This window comes from Neoarius graeffei, chromosome 16 (genome assembly GCF_027579695.1).
Source record: "Neoarius graeffei isolate fNeoGra1 chromosome 16, fNeoGra1.pri, whole genome shotgun sequence".
Classification (NCBI taxonomy): domain Eukaryota; kingdom Metazoa; phylum Chordata; class Actinopteri; order Siluriformes; family Ariidae; genus Neoarius; species Neoarius graeffei.
This window is the reverse complement of record NC_083584.1, coordinates 26,354,595-26,377,055: the sequence shown is the minus strand read 5'-3', so window position 1 is coordinate 26,377,055 and position 22,461 is coordinate 26,354,595. Positions and strand designations below refer to the sequence as shown.

At 42.2% G+C, this 22,461-nt stretch overlaps 1 protein-coding gene across 2 annotated transcripts in view; it reads left to right on the top strand.

The window, feature by feature from the left end:
* The first annotated feature begins 788 nt into the window (after positions 1-788).
* The window catches only part of stk3 (serine/threonine kinase 3 (STE20 homolog, yeast)), a 41,684-nt gene continuing 20,011 nt past the window's right edge, over positions 789-22,461 (top strand). For both annotated transcript variants that reach the window (XM_060942709.1, XM_060942708.1), the window contains exons 1-7: positions 789-980; positions 16,123-16,203; positions 16,289-16,417; positions 19,176-19,290; positions 19,391-19,555; positions 19,665-19,832; positions 19,922-20,059. In XM_060942709.1, the coding sequence (XP_060798692.1) occupies positions 958-980; positions 16,123-16,203; positions 16,289-16,417; positions 19,176-19,290; positions 19,391-19,555; positions 19,665-19,832; positions 19,922-20,059 (819 nt within the window). In that variant the 5' untranslated portion in view covers positions 789-957. The remainder of the gene's footprint in view (positions 981-16,122; positions 16,204-16,288; positions 16,418-19,175; positions 19,291-19,390; positions 19,556-19,664; positions 19,833-19,921; positions 20,060-22,461) is intronic.

Sequence of the window (22,461 nt, the reverse complement as noted above, 5' to 3'; positions counted from 1 at the left end):
CATCTCTAGCCGCTTTATGCTGTTCTACAGGGTCGCAGGCAAGCTGGAGCCTATCCCAGCTGACTACGGGCGAAAGGCGGGGTACACCCTGGACAAGTCGCCAGGTCATCACAGGGCTGACACATAGACACAGACAACCATTCACACTCACGGTCAATTTAGAGTCACCAGTTAACCTAACCTGCATGTCTTTGGACTGTGGGGGAAACCGGAGCACCCGGAGGAAACCCACGCGGACACGGGGAGAACATGCAAACTCCACACAAAGGCCCTCGCCGGCCACGGGGATCGAACCCAGGACCTTCTTGCTGTGAGGCGACAGCGCTAACCACTACACCACCGTCGTTATTTTATATGTAAATCAATTTTACAAAAGCATTTGAATTGTAACCAAAAAAATTTTCCACAGTGGAGGCCAGATATAGCAAGATACTATCTTTATTCTTATTAAACATGACAAAAGAAACAGAGTGTTAGGTAAATGCAAAAAAAAAGTAAAATTAGAAAATTTATTTTTTGACCATAATGTCCCAAATGAGAGACCAGTTTCTGAGACGGACCCGTATATAAAAGAAATAAACTACAAATTTAAAGATTAAAAAAATGAACAAATGTGCAGATATATAGTTAACATAAGTGTAAGTAGTATTGCACAAGTAGCGCAATACTAAAAGTCTCGCTATCGTCTTAGCTTTTAAACAAAATATCATTAAATATTTACGCCTATTTTGAACTAAACTGCCTTCATGTGCCTGAGGGACTTTTATATTGTAGTCTCTAATGGTAACAGTAGTGTCGTTAACACGGCTGTGAGGAAACTCGACGAAATGAAAAGCGAACGGAAAGAAGAAACAAGTCATGATTTCTGATTATTTTCGACAAGTTTTTAGATTTTGTATTTGTTGAGGAACAGTTGAGGTTATTTATTTAGTCTTTTTTTATTATAATTTCAGCACGATGGAGCAGCCAGTGCCTAAAAAGTAAGAGCTGTTATCACTCACTATGCTAACTGCTAACAGATATGAGTGTGTGCAGGCCTCGCCACAGCGGCTCTACGTCACAGGGTGTACTGTTAGCAAACAGACTAGTTACAGGCTAACGGGAGTCCTAATAATAATAATAATAAATTTAACCTTTTTGATTAGCTATAGTATTTAGGTAGTTAATGAACTAGCTACTTGAGTTAAACGTTGAGTCTGTTAACTGGTTAGTTTATTGCTAAACTATGGTTTATCATGCTAACGCTAACGCTAATCAGTCAGTGTTTACAGTAATTCAGTAGAACGCGGTGACATGACAACTGGACCGATGTGACATTTATTTAATTATAACACACTTTAAAGCAACACTTCGGGTGAAATAAATAGCAGAATCAGTCTTTACCATTTGTTTGCTGATTTTTTATTATTATTTTTTTTATATAAAACAATGTCTATTTATGAACATGAAGCTTCCTGTCCCTAAATATGTCCTCTATGACTGATGAGTAAAACCAAAAATTTAGTTTTTTTGATTTGGTTAGAATTAAAATATTTGCTTCACCGTAAGGACACTCGAGAGACAGAGAAAAGTGTTGGAAAATTATTTATTTATCATTAAATCGAGAAAACACCTTGTGCTTTTTTTTTTATCCTAAATCCAACAGGAACCAGTATTTTGGGGAATTCCTCTGTAATGTAGTTCTCATTAAGACTAGGGATGAACATGGGTCATGTAGAAAAAGTGTGTTGGTCATGAATATAGGGGGGAAAAAAACATACCGTGTGGTTTAAAATGTTTCCACTCTGGTTAGTGTGGTGTATAAAGTTTATTATTATTATTTATCTGGTGGAAGCCATGGCCAAATTGTTGGAGAAACTGCTTTGGAACCAAAAGGTTGCTTGTTCGATTCCCTGGACCAGCAGGACTGGCTTAAGTGCCCTTGAGCAAGGCGCCTAACCCCCAACCGCTCCGGCAAGAGTGGTGGCGAACCTTGTTAGCCAAAGAAAAACTGATGATGCGATTATCAGTTCAGGCATTGAACCCGACCAACTGAACTGTTAAAGTTTATAAAGGAAATTGACATGTATGTCATAATGAGATGTAAGTTGACACCAGAAAAAAACTTTTCAGGGAGAGATATATATTTAATTAATATTAATCAGGGTTCTTCACTTTTCAAAAATAAAAGGGGGCGGGGGCCCTGGCGGGGGACGAAGTGCCCCTGAAGCTGATGGACTTTGGGCTTTTTTGACAGTGAAACTGGCCAATAAATAGATAGGAAATGCTAAATCATTGTTAAAATCATTTTACAAAAAGTTAACACATTCTTACTGCAATGTGAGACTCATTTGACATTTCGTTTGAGACTGATGTGCCTGTTGCACATCCCTGAATTAATTATATATATTTTTTCTGTGTGTGTGTGTGTGTGAAATAAATGAACTTCCATGCATAAACAAAATACCCAATTACAATAAATGCATAATTTTTTTACAATACACATAATGTTAATTGGGTGAAACCACTCCAATCCATGCACGAGCTGGTGCGCGTGCCCGAGACCGGAACTACAAAGCCACCCCGGCCTCCATAGTTCGGGTCCTTTGACCCAGGAACCCGGAAGTCCTGCAGTAAACAAACAGTGAAGCAACGGGAAAATGCAGCTCTCGCCTATGCAATCACAGATACGTAAAAGAAAAGACCTGAACTTAACTAATGTGTGTGTGTGCTGTTAAATGATTACTGTAACTGTGTATGGTCAGAAAAGACGATAGATAAGCGTAACCATTGCACAAATACTCGCAAATTTATTTAGCTGCTGGCTAGCTGCAGTATAGCTACGTGTCAGTATAGTGTAATGTGGTGCGGTGTAGTGTGATGCTGGGATAGACCCGTATGCATTCGTTTAATGGTCTTGTGTGTGTTAAATAGTTACAAAATTATAATAAAGCGAATACAATTTATTTGGTGTATACTGATGAAGGGGTTTTTTTGGCCAAGGGAAGGGTGGCGGGCCAGAATTATAACGTGGCGGTGCGCCACTTTGAAAGCGCCCGTGGAGAACACTGTTAATTATACAGTTGTGCGAAGAGCCGAAGTTTATCTTTGAGTGGTGAATGTATATATCACGAGCGAGTGAAAATATTTTCAAAACGAGAAGATAAACTTCACATCTTTGCACCACCTCGTAATCGTCTTTATATGGACACACACACACACACACACACACACACACACACACACACACAAAAAAAAAAATGCAAGTTAATCAAAAGAATTTTCATTTTGAGCCGGTTTGCAGGAAAACACTGGGAGTGACGTCATCGCAGTGAAATATCGGGAATTATTATACATACAGGACACTTTTCCGATGGAATAAAAACATTTATTTTTTTCCCGGTCCAAATCCTGTGCTCTGATTGGCTGGCGAGCGGGTCTGTATCCTATGACACAGACCCCAATTACGGACCCCGGTTATAGACCTCTGGTGACTCGCTCGTTCACAACAACAAACATAGTAGAATTTTTTGGGTCAAAATGTATCTTTTTTTTTTTTTTTTAAATATACGATTTATTTATAAGATTATCAAAATTCTTATAAATTTTTGCCAGCATTTCTCCAGAAAATAGCATTAATTTTACAGCATGGATAGTGATAATGACGGTGTTCACAGCGAAAGCGAGTTTTACTACCCTGAGGAAGAAGAAATAAAATAAAACATTTCAGGAGAAAGCTAAAAACCCGTAACTGTTGCTAACGCCGAGCAAAAACATGGCTGAATCCTGAATGACTCCTATTTGTATAAATAGGGGACTACATAGGCGGCAAAATGTAGTTTTTTTTTTCCTGTCATGGAAGTGCACTTGTATACCGAGGAGGAAGCAATTTGCATTACAGCCGTGAATGAGGATTCAAAATAGCATTAATTTTACAGCATGGATAGCGATAACGACAGTGTTCACACCGAAAGCGAGTTTTACTACCCTGAGGAAGACGAAATAAAATAAAACATTTCGGGAGAAAGCTAAAAACCTAATAACTTGCTAACGCCGAGCAAAAACATGGCTGAATCCTGAATGACTGAATTTTGTATAAATAGGGGACTACATAGGTGGCAAAATGTAGGGGTTTTTTTTTTTCCTGCCATGGAAGTGCACTTGTATACTGAGGAGAAAGCCATTTGCATTACAGCCGTGAATGAGGATTCAACATGTTGGCTCAGCTTGGTTTTCCCTTTCGGGCGCTCTCGTTTTCTATTAGAATTTGGTAAAGAAAAAAATTAATATTTTTTTATTTACCAGCTTAAGGTTGGTCCGTATGGTGAAATACTGTGACCTCGGCCTTGAATACTGACGGTCAGTACTTTCGAGATCTCGGTCACATTATTTCACGATACGGACCTCCCAGCTGGTAAATAACATGTATGTATTCTATTCCCTTCTAGCAGGTTTCACTCATTTGGTTCAATATTGTTAGTATATCACTTATCCTATGTGTATTACGTCACTCTACCCAATGGAGAATGAGCGATGAATATGGTTTACGATATTGCATGGTTGTCAAGACATGACGTCACATGTTGAAGACATAAAACTTCCGTGCTAGCGAGCGACTGTGACAATTTGTAAACAAGCATGGCCGCCAGGTTTGCTTTGTGAAATACGGAAGATTTTGAGAGAATTTTGAAAGAGAAAGACGCGTTGAACACCCAAAAGGAATTAATAATAATAATAATAATGGGTTTTTTCATGGTATATCAGATATATTCCAATTCAGCTAGCATGATACTGAACTTCAACTCGTCCAATATCATGCTAGCTGAATGGAATGTATCTGATATACCATGAAAAAAGCCAGTCAATATTATTTAAATATGTTACTCAGATCCGCAATGTATTTCGTATGAAAAATGTGAGTTTTTCAACACGAGAAGATAAACTTCATATCCTCAGGTCAACATGTGATTTTCATTTTATTATATCAACACACAAACAAAAAGTACCCAAATTTATCAAAACAATTCATTGATTTCCTCACAAGCAGCGTACGCGCGATGTTGAAGCTGGCGGCGCGTACAGATGCAGCGGCCCCTCTCTCTCCACGTTTAGTGTTTAAAAGTGCGTGTTCTAGTGTATGTCTGTGTGCTTTATGTCTACGTACATGTGCGAGTAGTGCACTGACAATGTCGGTCACAAGATATTGTCGCCACTGCCTTCTAGCTATAGGAAATATGACCAAACATCTCGTCTTGGACCAGAAAGTCATTGAGGAACTTCGAGGCCTGGGTCTTCTCCGCTGGACTACATCATCACCGGACTCTCCTGCTGTGTCTCACCCAGAGAGGAGGCGCCGGAAGCGGTGTAAGAGGAAACAGAAGCGTGGCAAGCGCAGAGGTATCCGTGCTAGGCTAGCTGCTAGCCCGCACAGACCCGCAATACCATCCCTCATTCTGGCCAATGTATGCTCACTAGACAACAAAATAGATCACATAGAACTCATGCGATCTGTGCTACGTGATGCGAGGGATTGCTGTGTTTTCATCTTTACGGAATCCTGGCTGAATAACAACATCCCGGACTCTGCTATCCAGCTAACATGCTACCGCGCTGACCGAGTCTTTATGGAAGGAGGCAAGACTCGGAGTGGGGGAGTGTGTGCTTACATCAGTGATGTTTGGTGCTGGAATGTTACTGTTGTGCACAAACACTGTTCTCCGCTGGCGGGGTTTATCATCATCACGTGCCGACCCTTCTACCTACCGAGGGAGTTTACATCGATTCAGCTCGTCGCTGTTTACATCCCTCCCACCGCTAACACCAATGTTAGGAGTGAGGCACTCGGTGAACTCTACCAGGCCATCAGTGAACAACAGACAGCACATCCAGACGGATTCTTCATCACAGCAGGTGACTTCAGTCACGCAGATTTAAAGGTCATAGGTAACGGTCGGAGGTGAAATGTAGAATATCAACTTTGTCTAGAAGAACGACCCAAAAAGCGAATTCAATCTTCCTGGTGTCTAATTTGCACCCTAAAATTGAATTAAATGCTTAAAATATACTGTTTTGCCCAATTTCCGAAGGTTTGTTTATGTCTCACTTATGCACAGTTTCACCGCCAGGGGACTGTCGTCGTGACGTCATTTAAGCCAAACAGACCGGGAGCAGCTCTGTGTTTTATTTGCAAACCGAACATACGTTTAGGAGGTTCATTTATTTAACCACTTTCTCAATATACTTTGCTGGAGAGAAACATACAGGGCTAATTTTCAACAATTCAATAATAATATATACCAGGACATTTAATGGGGTTACCCACTGATGCGCACAGGGGGGCACACACACACACTCCCTATAATAGAACGTGGATTCGTTTATATTGCTAATATAATTTATTGCTAATATTAATACAAGCATTATACTATTTATAGCCTACTCTAAACATGCACACAAACATTAATCACGTTAGTCAATAGCAGGTAGCCATTGCAAATCAACTTCAACTTAGTGGCCACTTTATTAGGAGCGCTTGTGTAAAAACCATGCACAGACATATACATTGAGCATGTTAGCAGGCTAGCATGTTAGCTGTGACTAATCAACTTCAACTTAATGGCCACATTATTCGGAACACGCGTGTCTGTATAAACACGCACATACATTTAGCATGCAAATGGCATGTGAACCATTAGCATGTTGGCATGCCCGCAGGTATCATTTTCAGGGGCTTCAAAGTTTGGGAGAATAGCAGGGTACAAATAATTTACAGCAGGGTGCAAAATGGTAAAATGTCTGCCAGCGGCAGACATAATGCACGCAAAGCGTGCAAGGGGGGGTTTCAAAGGGGGGTGCGCCCCCCTTTGGGCGCAGAAAATTTTATGAAATGCACTAAAATGGTGGCCTCTGGTAACTTTTTTTTTTTTTAACAGTGAAAATAAAGGGTAATCAATACTATTTGGAAACTTGAAATATGAAACCATACCTCAGTCATTTTATCAAATTTCAGAAATATTTGCAAACAAACACATAAAAAGTAGTCCGATTGAAATCCACACATGGATGATATAATAATTTTAAGTCTGATGTGCACTTTGACTAAGCTAAGGTGACAAGTTTCTCCAGATTCTCTAATACTATTGAAGAATATGGTGAAATCTTGAATACAGATGAAGAACAAAACAACTTCAATTATAATCAAAATGTTTATTTTTTGGCAGTCAATAAACTGTTACATAAAATGCAGCTACATGTACTTCATCAGCTGACTTCATCGTTATTAAAAAACAGCAGCTAGCAGCACTCATTGACAGTCTCAGCATTTCTATTGAAAATAACTTTTATCCAAATCTCATCAACCTAATCGTGTAGGGGCCTACTGAATAGAAATTATATAAATCTAGTTATTTAGTGCGGGTTAGGCACAACAAATGTTATGAGTGTGTGTATGAGAGAGATGCAAGTACGAATTTCTCATGGGGCGGGATGGTTTGGAACAGGTCATCTAAAATTGGGATAACATTTACCCGGGACGGGTATTTGAGGCGGGTCATCTAGCTTAAGCTTGATTAGCGTTGTTACGCACGCAGTTTGTTTTTTCGAGCAGCTGTCAAACGCAGGGTCAACTTTACGATCTGCGATTATAATGTCTTAAGCAAGGCTGAGAAACGGTGGACTAAAGGCCAATTTATGCTGACAACCCAGTCCTCGCAGATGGCGTCGCAGATAGCGTCTGCGAAGCCCCCTCCCCTTCACAGACGCTCTGCGCGCACCTCCCAAAAATTGTGACCACCGCAGACAGCGTCGCAGACAAGAGGGCTCTGATTGGTCCACTCTACATCCGCTGTACACGCACTTCCGCTTCCCTACTTTCCCGGTTCGGTTTGTTTTCACGACCGCCATTTTTAAAAACACGAGCGAAAATGGAGCAGCACGAAGAGCGGTTGATCAAGGAAGTGAGGAAGTACGTACATCTATACAACTCCAGTTCTAGTCATTATAAGCATAATTATAAGTAACCGGAGGATAAACACTCCACTAACCACACCCACCAACTACTCCTAGCGACTTCGCGCCCCCTTGCGTTGTGGCGGTGAATAACATCGCGCACGCCTATTACTCCCCGCTCAACGATAAATTACAACTGTCTGCGAAAAGCTATCTGCGAAAGCCTTGTCGCAAGAGCAAGCAGAGCCCTTAAGACATATTTATTTTTCTATATCAACACAATGACAATAAATTTGCGTTCAAAACATACTTGCCTTTCCCTCTAGACCTTTTTAGCCACGCATCCAGCATGGAGCCGCTTGCAACTCTTTTCGTCGCCATTTGTGAGTCACATGATGGTATGAACTATTCACAGTTCATGGAACACTCTAAGCCAATCAGAGTACGGCTTACATATGGCACAAGGGGCAGTAATGGCTGCACTCATGTCGAGGATGTAAACAAAGTTGACGCGGCAACGGACATAGATGACATAGTGGATGTAATTTACGTTCACAACTTTTTTTGCCGTCAGAAATATTTAATATTAAATTTTGTGACTCGACTGACAATAGCCGGCGGCATAACAAGCCACAGATGGCGATTTGCCGCTGGTGACCGGCTACTTTTCAGACCACAGCATTTTAGCGGTGACAGATTAACTTCAGCTTAGTGGCCACTTCATTAGGAACACTTGCGTTCGGGGACACAAACAGAGACATTTATCATGTTAGTCAATTGCATGCTGGCAGGTAGCTATGACAAACTAATATCCCTTTTGTCTCATTTACACAATGATTGTACAGGATCCCTCAGGATTCTTTACTTGAAAAATTGCAAGCAAAGGTAAAAATGTTTACCTCCAATCTTCTCCTTTTTGCTTGAGCGTTGCTGGTCCGTTTCTTCTTTGACTGCTTGCTTTTGTGCTCGAATTTTGTTGGAACAGCGTCAGGTTTGAGCTTCTCTGTCCAACACTGACACCTAAACTCTCCAACAGATGGGGATTCTTCAAAAATGAATCCTCCTCATAGTGATCGGAGCACAGAGCGGCATATTTACCCGGCTACCAACCCTCTCGCTTCACACGCACAATCCACTCTCTCCTCCTCTTTTGGAAAATGGTAAAAACTTCTTCCTGAACTGATCCCGTTGTTACAGTTCACTGCACAACGATAAGGCATGTGTTTTTTTTTTGTTTGTTTTTTTTTTTTTTTTGGAAATTCCCGAACGCACGTCTGCACTCAAGCCGAACGGCAATGAAAATGTGCAGAAGTGGACTCAACTCAAGCGGTTTGTTTGGCTTAAATGACCTCACGCGCCGCGTGGTCACGGAAATGGCCGACAGAAATTCGCCACGATCCGAGCTAACTTATTTTAATTATTACTTATTAACAATACTTCTTGGGACCAGAAGAAAATTACAGAGGGTTTTTTAACATGTAAAGTTTCAAATGTGCATAAAATTAAAACCGCTGCCTATGAGCTTTAAAGGTTTTACTGCCCAAATTACATCAGCATGTGGACTTTCCAACAAGAGGTGACAACTTACTGGATTTGGTGTACACAACTCACAAAGGAGCTTACAAAGCCTCCCCCACCTGGGTCTCTCTGATCACATTACCATCATGCTGAGACCTGCATATAGACCCAGAGTGAGAGCCATCAGACCAACACAAAAGGAGGTACGTGTGTGGCCAGAGGGGGCCTCCTATGCTCTGAAAGACTGTTTTAGCACTACACACTGGGACATTTTCAAAGAAAGAAACCTTTGTCACATGCACACTTCAAGCACAGTGAAATTCATCCTCTGCATTTAACCCATCCGAAGCAATGAACACACGCACACACCCAGAGCAGTGGGCAGCCACACTACAGCGCCCGGGGAGCAGTCAGGGGTTCGGTAACTTGCTCAAGGGCACCTCAGCCCAAGGCCGCCCCACGTCAACCTAACTGCATGTCTTTGGATTGTGGAGGAAACCCACGCAGCAGACACGGGGAGAACACGCAAACTCCACACAGAAAGGCCCTCGCCGGCCGCTGGGTTCGAACCCGGAACCTTCTTGCTGTGAGGCGACCGTGCTAACCACTACACCACCGTGCCGCCTGGAAGCAGCCACTTACAATGACCACGTAGACTTGGAGGAATACACTGAGACCGTCACATCATACATCACTAAATGCACTGATGATATCACTCACTGCAAAACCATCACTGTTCATGCTAACCAGAAGCCTTGGCTGACAGGAGAGGTTCACAGGCTCCTGCAGGCTCGAGACGCAGCCTTTAGGGCCGGTGACACCGCAGGCTTAACAACAGCCAGAGCCAACCTGTCCCGCGGCATCAGGGAGGCAAAACGTCAGTACAGCAATAAAATATCTGGACACTTCATCAACACCAGAGATGCACAGTCTCTCTGGCGTGGCATTCAAACCCTCACAAACTACAAACCCCCACCACGGACCTGTGAGAGGGACGTCACATTGTTAAACTGCCTAAATGACTTCTTTGGACGCTTTGAAACACAAAACAATACACCAGCACAGAAGACCACTCCTCCCCCAGATGAACAGGTCGTATGTCTGGATCCAGCCAACGTGGAGAGGACCCTCTCCAGGATCAACCCACATAAGGCAGCTGGACCAGACAACATACCCGGTCGTGTTCTGAAGGACTCCCATGGAGCTCAGGGATGTCCTCGCTGACATCTTTTTAACATCTCCCTGAGCCAAGCTGTTGTCCCCACATGTTTCAAAGCTACAACCATAATACCAGTGCCAAAGAAGCCCCTCCCATCTAATTATAACGACTATTGGCCCATAGCACTGACTTCCGTCATCATGAAGTGCTTTGAGCGACTGGTCATGCAGAACATCAAGTCCATTCTCCCTCCCGCTCATGACCCGTTCCAGTTTGCATATAGGTCAAACAGGTCCATAGAGGACGCTATCTCCGCTGCTGTACACCCAGCCCTCACTCACCTGGACTCAAAGAACACCTGTGTGCGAATGCTGTTCTTGGATTACAGTTCAGCGTTCAACACAATCATTCCCCAGCAGCTAATACAAAAACTCGGACATTTGGGACTCAACACCTCTCTTTGTAACTGGGTGCTGGACTTTTCTTACAGGGAGGCCACAGAACGTGCGGGTCGGCAGTAATACCTCCAGGACCATCATGCTGAGCACAGGGGCCCCACAAGGGTGTGTGCTCAGCCCGCTGCTCTTCACCCTGCTGACCCATGATTGTGTACGAATCTACAGCACCAGCCACATCAAGTTTGCGGATGACACGACTGTGGTGGGCCTCATCACTAACAATGATGAAGTCAACTACAGGAATAAGGTGAGCCAACTGGTCGAGTGGAGTAAAGACGACAATCTCTTCCTGAACGTGGAGAAGACCAAAGAGATTGTAGTCGACTTTAGGAGGGGTCACTCACAGCATCCCCCTCTGACCATCGATGGTGCTGCAGTGGAGAGGGTGAGCAGCATCAAATTCCTAGGGGTGCACATCGCTGAGGACCTCTCCTGGTCCAACAACACCACATCGCCGGCCAAGAAGGCTCAAACTCACCTCTACTTCCTCCGCAAACTGAGGAGTGCACGAGTCCCACCCCCCCCAGTCATGTGCTCATTCTACAGGGGCACCATTGAGAGTGTCCTCACTGGCTGCATCACTGCGTGGTACGGAGGCTGCAGTGCCTCCTGACGGAAGACTCTGCAACACATAGTGAACACGGCCAGCAAGATCATCGGTACCCCTCAGCCCTCCCTTACGGACATCTATCACTCCTGTTTCACCCGCAGTGCCATCAGCATCGCTAGTGACATCTCCCACCCTTCACACTCACTCTTCAGCCTCCTGCCCTCAGGGAAAAGGTACTGGAGCCTCCGGGCCCGCTCCACAAGACTGCTAAACAGCTTCATCCACCAGGCTGTCAGGATGCTGAACTCTGTCCACTACCTACCCCCTACCCCTGGTCTGTAACACATTCATTCACACAAGAAAACTACCTCATCTGTTTGCACATCACACCACAAACATTAGCATTACTGCTGTATCTGCTGCTATTGCTCATTTGCACTACTGTCATACTGTATACACCTCATAAGCTGCTCTTCTAGCTCCTTCTCCGTTATTGTACTGTATTGCACTACTGCTATTTTGTACACTGTTTGATTTTAGAGTGTATTTTTAATATATTCTTTTTTTATCTACATTATATTATTTATATAGATTGTGGGGTTTTTTTGTTTGTTTTTTGGTGTGTGTGTGTAATCTTTATCTGTTTTTTTACAAGTAAGGTGAGAGAGAAACGGCATTTCAATTCTCCTGTATGTCCTGGATATATAGTGAATTGATAATAAAGAATCTTTGAATATATAGAGATTTATGCCATGGTTTTGATTCTCCATGTCCTGGATGTAGCTCGTATGAAAAATCCGACTGCATGGTTTTCCCCAAAGCGTTTTAGCGTATCGGGGCCGATACGCTTAGTTGCTTTAGTTAAAATCCGATACGCTTAGATTTATACCGATACGTTAAAATTTCCTACCGACAAGTAACTAGATACACAGGAGAGCAAATAACCGATCCATTTGCATACTGATTAATATTTGTGTTAAACAAGCGGTCTTTTTTTTCCAATGTTTGTGTTGATTCTGTCAAAGTAATACGTCCGTGTGGTATGATGTAAACAAACTGTAATCTGTTGGCTGCGTCAAGATCACGTGTTCAAACCGTCCAATAAAAATATCGAAAGAAAACGTCAGACATCCCGGAAGTTTCCGATTCATTATAAGCGATCTCATTGGCTGCCGATGTTGTGCCGCACCAGACGGACAAAGCCGACTGACTTTTTAATAAGCGAGGAGAAGACTCGCTGGACAGTTTTGATCCACATCAGCATGGATGACAGCGAGATGGACTATGAGAGCGCTGCCCAACATTGGGCCAAGCAAAAGCCAAGGAGAATTAATCTGCTTTAAAGGAGTAGAAAACTTAATTCATTAGTTTGGGTTTGCAGAAAGATTATGCACTTATAAACACTCTCACGAAGTGAAGTTGTCCAAATGTGTCAAATATAACATAATTTCAAATAATCATCATAAGCATTTTTGGCAGCGTGATGTCACTGGGATCCATTTAACAAAAGAAGGCTCCGGATTATTCTTTCCTTAAAGGGTCACAGTGACCTCACACTGCCAAATATGCTTATCATTATTATTCGCAATTATGCTACATTTGACACTTAACACAATCTCTTCGTGAATGTTTTTATAAATACATAATCTTTCTGCAAACTTAAATGTATGAATTAAGTTTTCTTTTCCTTTAAATGTTTTAATCTTAATCTAGTCCATTTAATAAAGTGCCAAAATTTAAACTTTATAATGTGCAGTTGCCTTACTTTTCTTTTCAGTGCATCTTAGTTCTACATATATTATGGTAATTGCATCAGAAACCTCCTAAATCATTACAGTTATAGTAATACAGCAACTTATTTTAAGGTGGCAGTTCTTAGGTTCAGATCCCTTTGTGGTCAACAGGAGGTCATGATGATCAATTCTCTTCATTGGATTGCTTGGATTGCATAAGATGGAGCAAACCACTGTTCATATTTTCATGCACATTTTTGTTACAACACTACTTGATCATAGATAATTAAGTGCAAGGGATCCCCGTAGATTTTCAAATCTATCATATACCTAAGTAATCTATAACAAAACAGTTTAACTTGCATGTTCAACTTTAAGGTGAAATTTCAAATTAATGCTATTTAGGTCAGAAATCATTGAAGCACTGGTAAAATCTATCCTATAATCATGTATCTAAAACCTCTGAGACCCTAAAAATGCACCCGAGAGCATCTATTTTCAAAAAATTTTCCGGGGGGGCATGCCCCCGGACCCCCCTAGTTTCGCTTTGCGCCGTTGGCGCTCAATTGTCTGTGTTTTATCATGCCAGAATTTAGGGCTTTAATTTTTTTCTGGGGAAAACACTGCGACTGGCATATTTCTCAGTCAAACACTCATGTCCATATAATATGTTATGAAGTAGCCTATTGGTGGATGAAAAGTTAAATTAACACATTTTCTCATTTCATTACTACAGTTTAAGTGTTCAGTATAGTGCATTACCTTAAGAATTGTGGGTATTGTCAGATGTCAGTGTTTTAGTCCCATCATCATTGCTCAGTTTAAAGGAGAACTGAAGTCATTTTTAAACTTGCTTTATTTCTTAACATGTTATTCAATTACGTTTTCAGTTTTAGTAACCTTATATCGTGACTTGTATTGGCAACTAATTGCAATTAAATATTATACTTATTGGCCTATTCGGTTTTTAGCCATGTTGAATTTAGTTCGTTTGGTCCACGGCAGGCGTCACTTATCCGCACAGTCTTTACGAGACTTCAAAACGTGAAGTGTCAGCGCCACCATTTTGAAAACTGTTTTCCAAACGAAATATTGCACAAAAACGAGTTTAAGGTCCACTTTACACGGGGACGGTATAAAACAAAAACGCAAAAGTCCGTTTTCGTTCTCACTTTTTTCCGCGTCTACACGACCGTTTTCAAGGAGGAAATCTGCGTCTATACGGTGACGCATAAATGTCTCCGCTATGTCTGCACGCATGCGCAACATCTTCCGTCTTGTCTGATCTGCACATCTGTGCCGCTGTTCTGTCAAGTTATCTTACCAAGCCTACTACACATGCGCGAAATCCAGGAGGGTAGGAAAATTTAACAGTAGTTTTGTCCCACTGATCAGCTGGGCTGATAGAAAATCGGTGAGAATTTCACGCATTTGCCGATTTTTATATTTTGTGCGTATTGGTCGAGTCTTTGGCCGAGTCAAATAATTTGTAATGACTTGTTTTAAATAATAAAACGGTCTGTATGAGAACTTGCTAGGATAACTTTACAGAACACCGGTCCGGCTGAGGTACTGTAGTGCTCGAGGGAGGAGCAGGAGCAAACCGAAACTCTTTTAATCTGCCTTTAAGTAACACTCTCTTGTTTCGGTGAAGAAGAGAAAAGGCAGTGTCCATCTCAGCAAAATAAACCCGTTCAGCTGCTAGTTTTGTTTTCAGTCTCGGGTTTATGGTTTCACGAGCGGCTTGAATAGGCGGCGCGCGCGTGTGTGTGTAACTTGGCGACACCAAACTGAGGAGCTCCAGCCGGGCGGGTGAGCAGGAAAACACATCTACTGCATTAAAACACAGAGCAGCTTGAAGGTCCGTTGGATCGATGTAATCAGACATGCTCTTACTTTTTTACTTACTTTCTTACTTCCCGGGCTGGCATGTGCAGTATATGACATATGTATGACGTAAACGCGTACCCGACGTGAGCAGATCCGAGCAGAGTTTCGCGTATTGGGTAGTTTAGACGGATATGCAACGGGGGCCGTTTTTAACTTATCCACTTTGGAAGGCGTTTTCAATTTTATCCGTTTTTCAGCCTCGGAAACGCCGTCCCCGTGTAAACGAAAGGCACTTCTGATAAAATATTTAGTCGTTTTTACCCGACAGCGTCCTCGTGTAAACGGGCCCTAAATGACGATTACTGCCTACTTTTTTTTTTAAACTTTCCTGATTGCTATCAAAACAAACAAAACTTCCGGCTTGATTACGTCAGCATTCAAAAGAGGGCACGCGCGTCTTTTTGACAACATTGGCAGATGTCGGTCACTTTGATTTCCGCTGTACGTTTTACTTCCGTCCTACGATGTCTCGCACAGGTCTCAACGAATCTTGTTTACGGCCATTGCTTTGACATATGGACTGATATATTACAGAGCATATTTCAAACACTCATAACTTGCTATAGCCGTGACACAATAGCGATCAAAAATGCATTCTGATATTTAATAAAATGAGAAATAGAATTTTGATGATAAAAAAAACTTGCCTTCAGTTCCCCTTTAACTATTTTGTATCAACTGTTAAATACTTTTCCACATTGAATGCTTTTCTTTTGTAAAAGCTAGAAATGACAATATTTGAGTTTATCGATTTTATAACCCAGCATAGTGTATGGGTTTTGTTTTTTTTTTTAATACTGATATCTGCCTGCTTAGCAAGAATAATAATGTTTCTGAGCACTCTTGTATGAAATGTCATGTTTTAATGCCTCCCGTATGTCCTGACAGTAAATTGAAGAAGCTCAGTGAAGACAGTCTAACCAAGCAACCAGAAGAAGTCTTTGATGTCCTTGAAAAACTTGGTGAAGGGTAATGTGAAATTTTAATTCAGTTCTTAGAGGTGATACAAGTGTCTGGAATGTGGTCTAATAACACCTGCTAACACTGTGTTCAGGTCCTATGGAAGTGTATTCAAAGCAATCCATAAAGAATCGGGCCAAGTGGTGGCCATTAAGCAGGTTCCTGTGGAGTCGGACCTGCAGGAGATCATCAAGGAGATCTCGATTATGCAGCAGTGTGACAGGTAAATGTGTAGTATGTTATCTCTATGACACCTTTTTGTATAATCGAGGTACTTTGTAGCAGAGGTTCCCTAAATCTCGATTAGACAAAAGGCAAAGACTGCTACTTAAATTAATCAGTGGCATAACACTTTCAGGGAATAAAGTCTTCTGGAGATCAAGTACAGGCTGTATGCTCATTGTATTTGCCGTAGAGCACTGATGCATTAAAGGCCTCCTCCTTCACCACTGGCATATCCGCCAGCGATTTGTGAACAGATTAGTTGTGAGTTAAAAAGCACTTGATATCAGTCGGTCAAATTTGGAAACTCCACTGTGACCAAATAGACCCCTTCGCATGTTTGTAAACAAACCGACCGTTGCCAGGATGCGCGCGCAGCCTGGACCCAGAAACAATGGCGCTGCCCATAGACCGGCATTATGAGCTGTCAGATTATGCCAAACAATTGTCGTTACAAGATCGAGAATGCTACATAAATAAGTTAACTCTAACAAGTGGACATCGCCTACCGGATCCGTATTTAATTAAAGAGTGGACGGACGATGTTAGTAAGTTCCCTGGTATACAATGGCCAGATATATACTCGTACCTTATTGACAAGACTTCAGTGTACACCCACGAAAAACTTCGTGCCTACAAGTCTTTAGACGCATATGATTGTTATGTGCGGGCATGTACAACTTGATTAACAATGGGACATTCATATTCATTTTGTTTCAATCAAATTATGCCAGTGATGTGATGGCAATGTGGCTTTAGCTACAACAGCAAATACCAACACTAAACAGCAATTTGCAGGAGGGAATGGCATGAAAGGAATGATAGTGTAAAGAGTGCAGCTAAGAGAAATCAGAGCTGCGTAAAAAGCGAGAGGCAGAGAGCAGAAATGAAACTGAACGGGGCGGGAGCTAGGTTAGAGCAGTCAACGTAAGTTGGCATTTAGAGTGAGGGGGCACAATTTTACCTTTCCATCCTTGCTTTAAAATTGTGATTTTCGGCATACATAAATGATGGCACAAAATCTGGACTGCTTGAGTCAAGCGAGACCTAAGTTAACATGCTAACAATATTCATTACATTGTGTAACTATGACCCAGCTAATCAGACAAACGTTACCAAAGTATTTTTCTACATCAATAAACGAAGACTAGAAAGAATAAAAAAGATTTAATAAATAGCCTGATCTTACCTGTGATGAAGTGGGCGCTGCAAGCCCGCGCATTTTTGATGGTGCTTTCATCCCAGTCTACACGTTTGATGGCCTGTAGTCATAGACGTCGGCGATTTTTGGAATGGGTGAGATCCTGCTGGAATTCTGTACATTTTAACCCCATCACTGCAACGATTCTGACACCCGAAAACACAACAACTAGGCATTTCTGAGTCTTTTTTGGGTCCAGGCTGCGCGCGCAATTTCCGCTTACGTATAAATGACGTTTACTGCGAAGGGGTCTATATATAAATAAGTTGAGGAACCTCTGTGAGGTTTCATCTCTAATGTCATTCACCTGAAGAGTGCCATGTAATAATATTCATTATTTTTTTCGCGGTCCGGTTTCCATCAAATCGCGTGCTCTGATTGGCTCGTGAGCCATCCGGAATCCTACGATACGGACCCTGGTTACAGACCTTTGGCGACTCGCTTGTTCATAACAAACAAACAACATGGTAGCAATTTTTTGTCAACATTTAATTTCGCATTTATCAGTATAATAGCATTAATTTTACAGCATGGATAGCGATAACGACAGTGTTCACAGCGAAAGCGAGTTTTATTTTTGGAAAATCCCGAGCTGATGTAGCTTACAGGTTTTTGACAAGCTTGTCGCAGGTTTGTTCTAAATATGGTTTCCCTTCCGGGCGCTCTCATTTTCTGTTAGAATTTGGTAAAGAAAAAAATAAATATATTATTTACCAGCTTAAGGTTGGTCCGTATCATGAAATACCGTGACCGAGGTCTTGAAAATCCTGAGCTCAGCCTCCGGCCGAGGTTAGTGTTTTCAAGACCTCAGTCACGGTATATCACGATACAGACCGACCTTAAGCTGGTAAATAATGTATATTTTTTTCGCGGTCCGGTTTCCATCAAATCCTGCACTCTGGCGAGCGGGTCCATATCCTACGATACGGACCTATGGCGACTCGCTCGTTCACAACAACAACAACAAACATGGTAGCAATTTTTGTCAACATTTATTTTCGCATTTCTCAGGAGAATAGCATTAATTTTACAGTATGGATAGCGATAACGACAGTCTTCACAGCGAAAGAGAGTTTTACTACCCTGAGGAAGACGAAATAAAAGAAAACATTTCAGGAGAAAGCTAAAAACCTCTAACTTGCTAACGCCAAGCAAAAACATGGCTGAATCCTGAATGACTCAATTTTGTATAAATAGGGGACGACATAGGTGGCAAAATGTAGGGTTTTTTTTCCTGCCATGGAAGTGCGCTTGTATACCGAGGAGGAAGCAATTTGCATTACAGCCGTGAATGAGGATTCAAAATGGCGGCTCGGCTCGGTTTTCCTTTTCGGGCGCTCTCGTTTTCTGTTAGAATTTGGTAAAGAAAAAAATATATATATTATTTACCAGCTTAAGGTCGGTCCGTATGGTGAAATACCGTGACCTCGGCCTTGAATACTGACTCGGCCCAGAGGGCCTCGCTCAGTACTTTCAAGACCTCTGTCACAGTATTTCACGATACGGACCTCCCAGCTGGTAAATAACATACATGTATATTGGTTGTCTCTCTTTCTAGTCCCTATGTGGTGAAATACTATGGCAGTTATTTTAAAAACACAGACCTGTGGATCGTGATGGAGTACTGTGGCGCTGGCTCTGTATCTGATATCATCCGGTTACGTAACAAAACAGTAAGTAGACTAAACAGTGGCCATTGGGGAGAGAGTGAAATAAACACACTCGTGTTTTAATGTCAAGGCTAACGATAATATTTTCTCGCATTTTGTCCAGCTCACAGAAGACGAGATTGCTACCATCCTTAAATCCACATTGAAAGGTCTTGAGTATCTGCACTTCATGAGAAAGATCCATAGAGACATCAAAGCTGGGAATATTCTTCTTAACACTGAAGGACATGCTAAACTGGCAGACTTTGGAGTAGCTGGGCAACTTACTGTAAGGTTTTACCAATTCTAGCTTCAGGTGTATGGATAATATCTGCTTTAGTAAAGCTTTGCGGATGTAATCGGTGATTTTATCACACGTTCACTTGTCTGTTAAAAAGGACACGATGGCTAAGAGGAACACTGTGATTGGCACACCATTCTGGATGGCTCCCGAGGTGATTCAGGAGATTGGGTATAATTGTGTGGCAGATATCTGGTCGCTGGGCATCACGTCTATAGAAATGGCAGAGGGCAAGCCTCCTTATGCAGACATTCATCCAATGAGAGTGAGTGACAAGTATACTTTATTTTTGATCATTTAGTCTAATAGTAATGAAAGGCTGTTCGTAACTGTTTTGTACCTTGTCTTGATTAGGCAATTTTTATGATTCCAACAAATCCGCCACCAACATTCCGGAAACCTGAGCTGTGGAGTGACGAATTCACGGACTTTGTAAAGAAGTGTTTAGTGAAAAACCCAGAGCAGAGAGCCACAGCTACTCAACTGCTACAGGTGTGTAAAGTGCATACTGTCAAAAATGGGTGTGTGCGCTGTTGTAAACAGAGCACAGCATATCATTTCAGGCAGATACTGTTTTAATTTTTCTTAAAGTATTTCAAGGTTTGTGGAAATTCACCAAAGTAGTTTCACTTTTTACTTGGAAAGCTAAGTATCACCTCTTAAATGCCGCCATGTTACAAGTTCTTATGCTTTTTGATGGTTTGTTATCTACACACATCTACATCTGTGATTTCCTGGCTGTAGTTCAGTGCTTTTGTAAGGTGCATGAAAGTAAGTGTTTCAAAAGCCCTTTTTGTTAAGCACTGCTTAAGCCAAGCCAAGAAGCCTTTTATTTGTCACACGTACACTCAAGCACAGACTTAAAGCAGATACACAGAACCATGGCCTCACTTTCGTTTATAAATGCCTTGAGACCTCAAGGATGGCACAGGAAAAGTTTTAAGCGTTAACAATAAATCTAATAGTAATTTTTACGATTAAAGTGATTCATATAGGTAGCGGTCTGAGTGAATGACGTTGACGTCTGTAACGTCACAGCAGGAAGTCTATCGGTCTCCTCGCCATTTGCGCTATACTAAAACACAGAGCTGACTGCAACTCCGATCCTCCATTTTGAGCTAATTTATCGCCATGCCACGTAGATGTGTTGCTGGCAGGTGCAGCAACACGACAGAAGGTGGATTTACGTTGCATTCATGGCCCAAGAATGTTCAAACTGCAAAGATTTGGACGCGTTTTGCGAGAAATTCACGGACACATTGGGCGGCTACGAAGTGGTCTCTCCTCTGCTCTGCACATTTTACTGAGGACTCGTACGAAACCTCTGATCTGTTGGAGTGTTGGCTATAAGCCCGTATTGAAAGAGGGTGCAGTACCAACAATTAAAGAAAACAAAAAGTATTTTATTTATTTATTTTAAAGTGAGTTCAGTTGCACCAGTCCTCCCGGAGCATGAGCCGAGGGTTGTTGGTAAAACCTGGGACAGAACAGGACGGGACATATCGCTCAGGCAGTGACCTCCCTGTGGTTGTTGCTAAAACCGGTGACGTCCCAGATTTTAGTAATTGCCTGATCCGAGCAGTAATGGCGGAATACACAGTAGGGAGAGAAAGAGTGGAGCAGCCGTCTTATTTCTAAACTGGATATTGTTGCCATCTCGCCCTTACGTGGAAGAAGCAAATGAATGGAGAACTGAACAAACAACTGAAAGTCAGATTGTTTCAAAACAACCGGCCACAAGATCGGCCTTCAAGAAGCGAGAACACAGACGGGTAAGCGCCGACTCTCATTTGGATAAAATAAAAAATAAAAAATGTTGTTTACCTGCATTTAGATTAATACATGTAACTTGTATTGTGTTTAAGTTACTGGTATAAGATTATTTAATTTGCTTCAGAATGTGATTCTCAGTTCATCTGATTATTTAATGAGCCTTTTACGTTTTATCAGTGAAAATGCATGCATGTATATGTATGTTGCATAAGTTATAACACCTATCCTGTTTTAATGAGAGTCAACCCACAATCAATGAAGTCAAATCAGTCTTAGTTGAGCAAGTCGGTAACGGCATTTCTTACTTTCACCATAAATTATTTATATGACTTTGGTCTCGGGCGGCACGGTGGTGTAGTGGTTAGCGCTCTCGCCTCACAGCAAGAAGGTCCGGGTTCGAGCCCCGCGGCCGGCGAGGGCCTTTCTGTGCGGAGTTTGCATGTTCTCCCCGTGTCCACGTGGGTTTCCTCCGGGTGCTCCGGTTTCCCCCACAGTCCAAAGACATGCAGGTTAGGTTAACTGGTGACTCTAAATTGACCGTAGGTGTGAATGTGAGTGTGAATGGTTGTCTGTGTCAGCCCTGTGATGACCTGGCGGCTTGTCCAGGGTGTACCCCGCCTTTCGCCCGTAGTCAGCTGGGATAGGCTCCAGCTTGCTTGCGACCCTGTAGAACAGGATAAAGCGGCTAGAGATAATGAGATGAGATGAGACTTTGGTCTCTAGCTGTCAAAGGCCTCGGCCTTAAAACCGGTTCCCACTGTGATGCTCAGCGGGGCAGCTCGAATGCCAACTTTGAGGTCGATTTTAACTCTCAAAAAAAAATATTTTTTTAATTCCCATTTACGCAGCATACAAGAGTCAAGGATGGCGATACTATCCATTCAGAAATGTATTTAAAAATAAAGGTTCTGCGTATCTGCTTTAAGCACACAGTGAAATTTAACCCATCTGAAGCAGTGAGTGCACAAGTGAGCAATGAGCACACACACAGACCCGGAGCAGTGGGCAGCTATGCTACAGCGCCTGGGGAGCAGTTGGGGGTTAGGTGCCCTTGCTCAAGAGCACTTCAGCCCAACCTCAAGCCATGGCTGCTCTATGTTAACCTAACTCACTGTAAATAA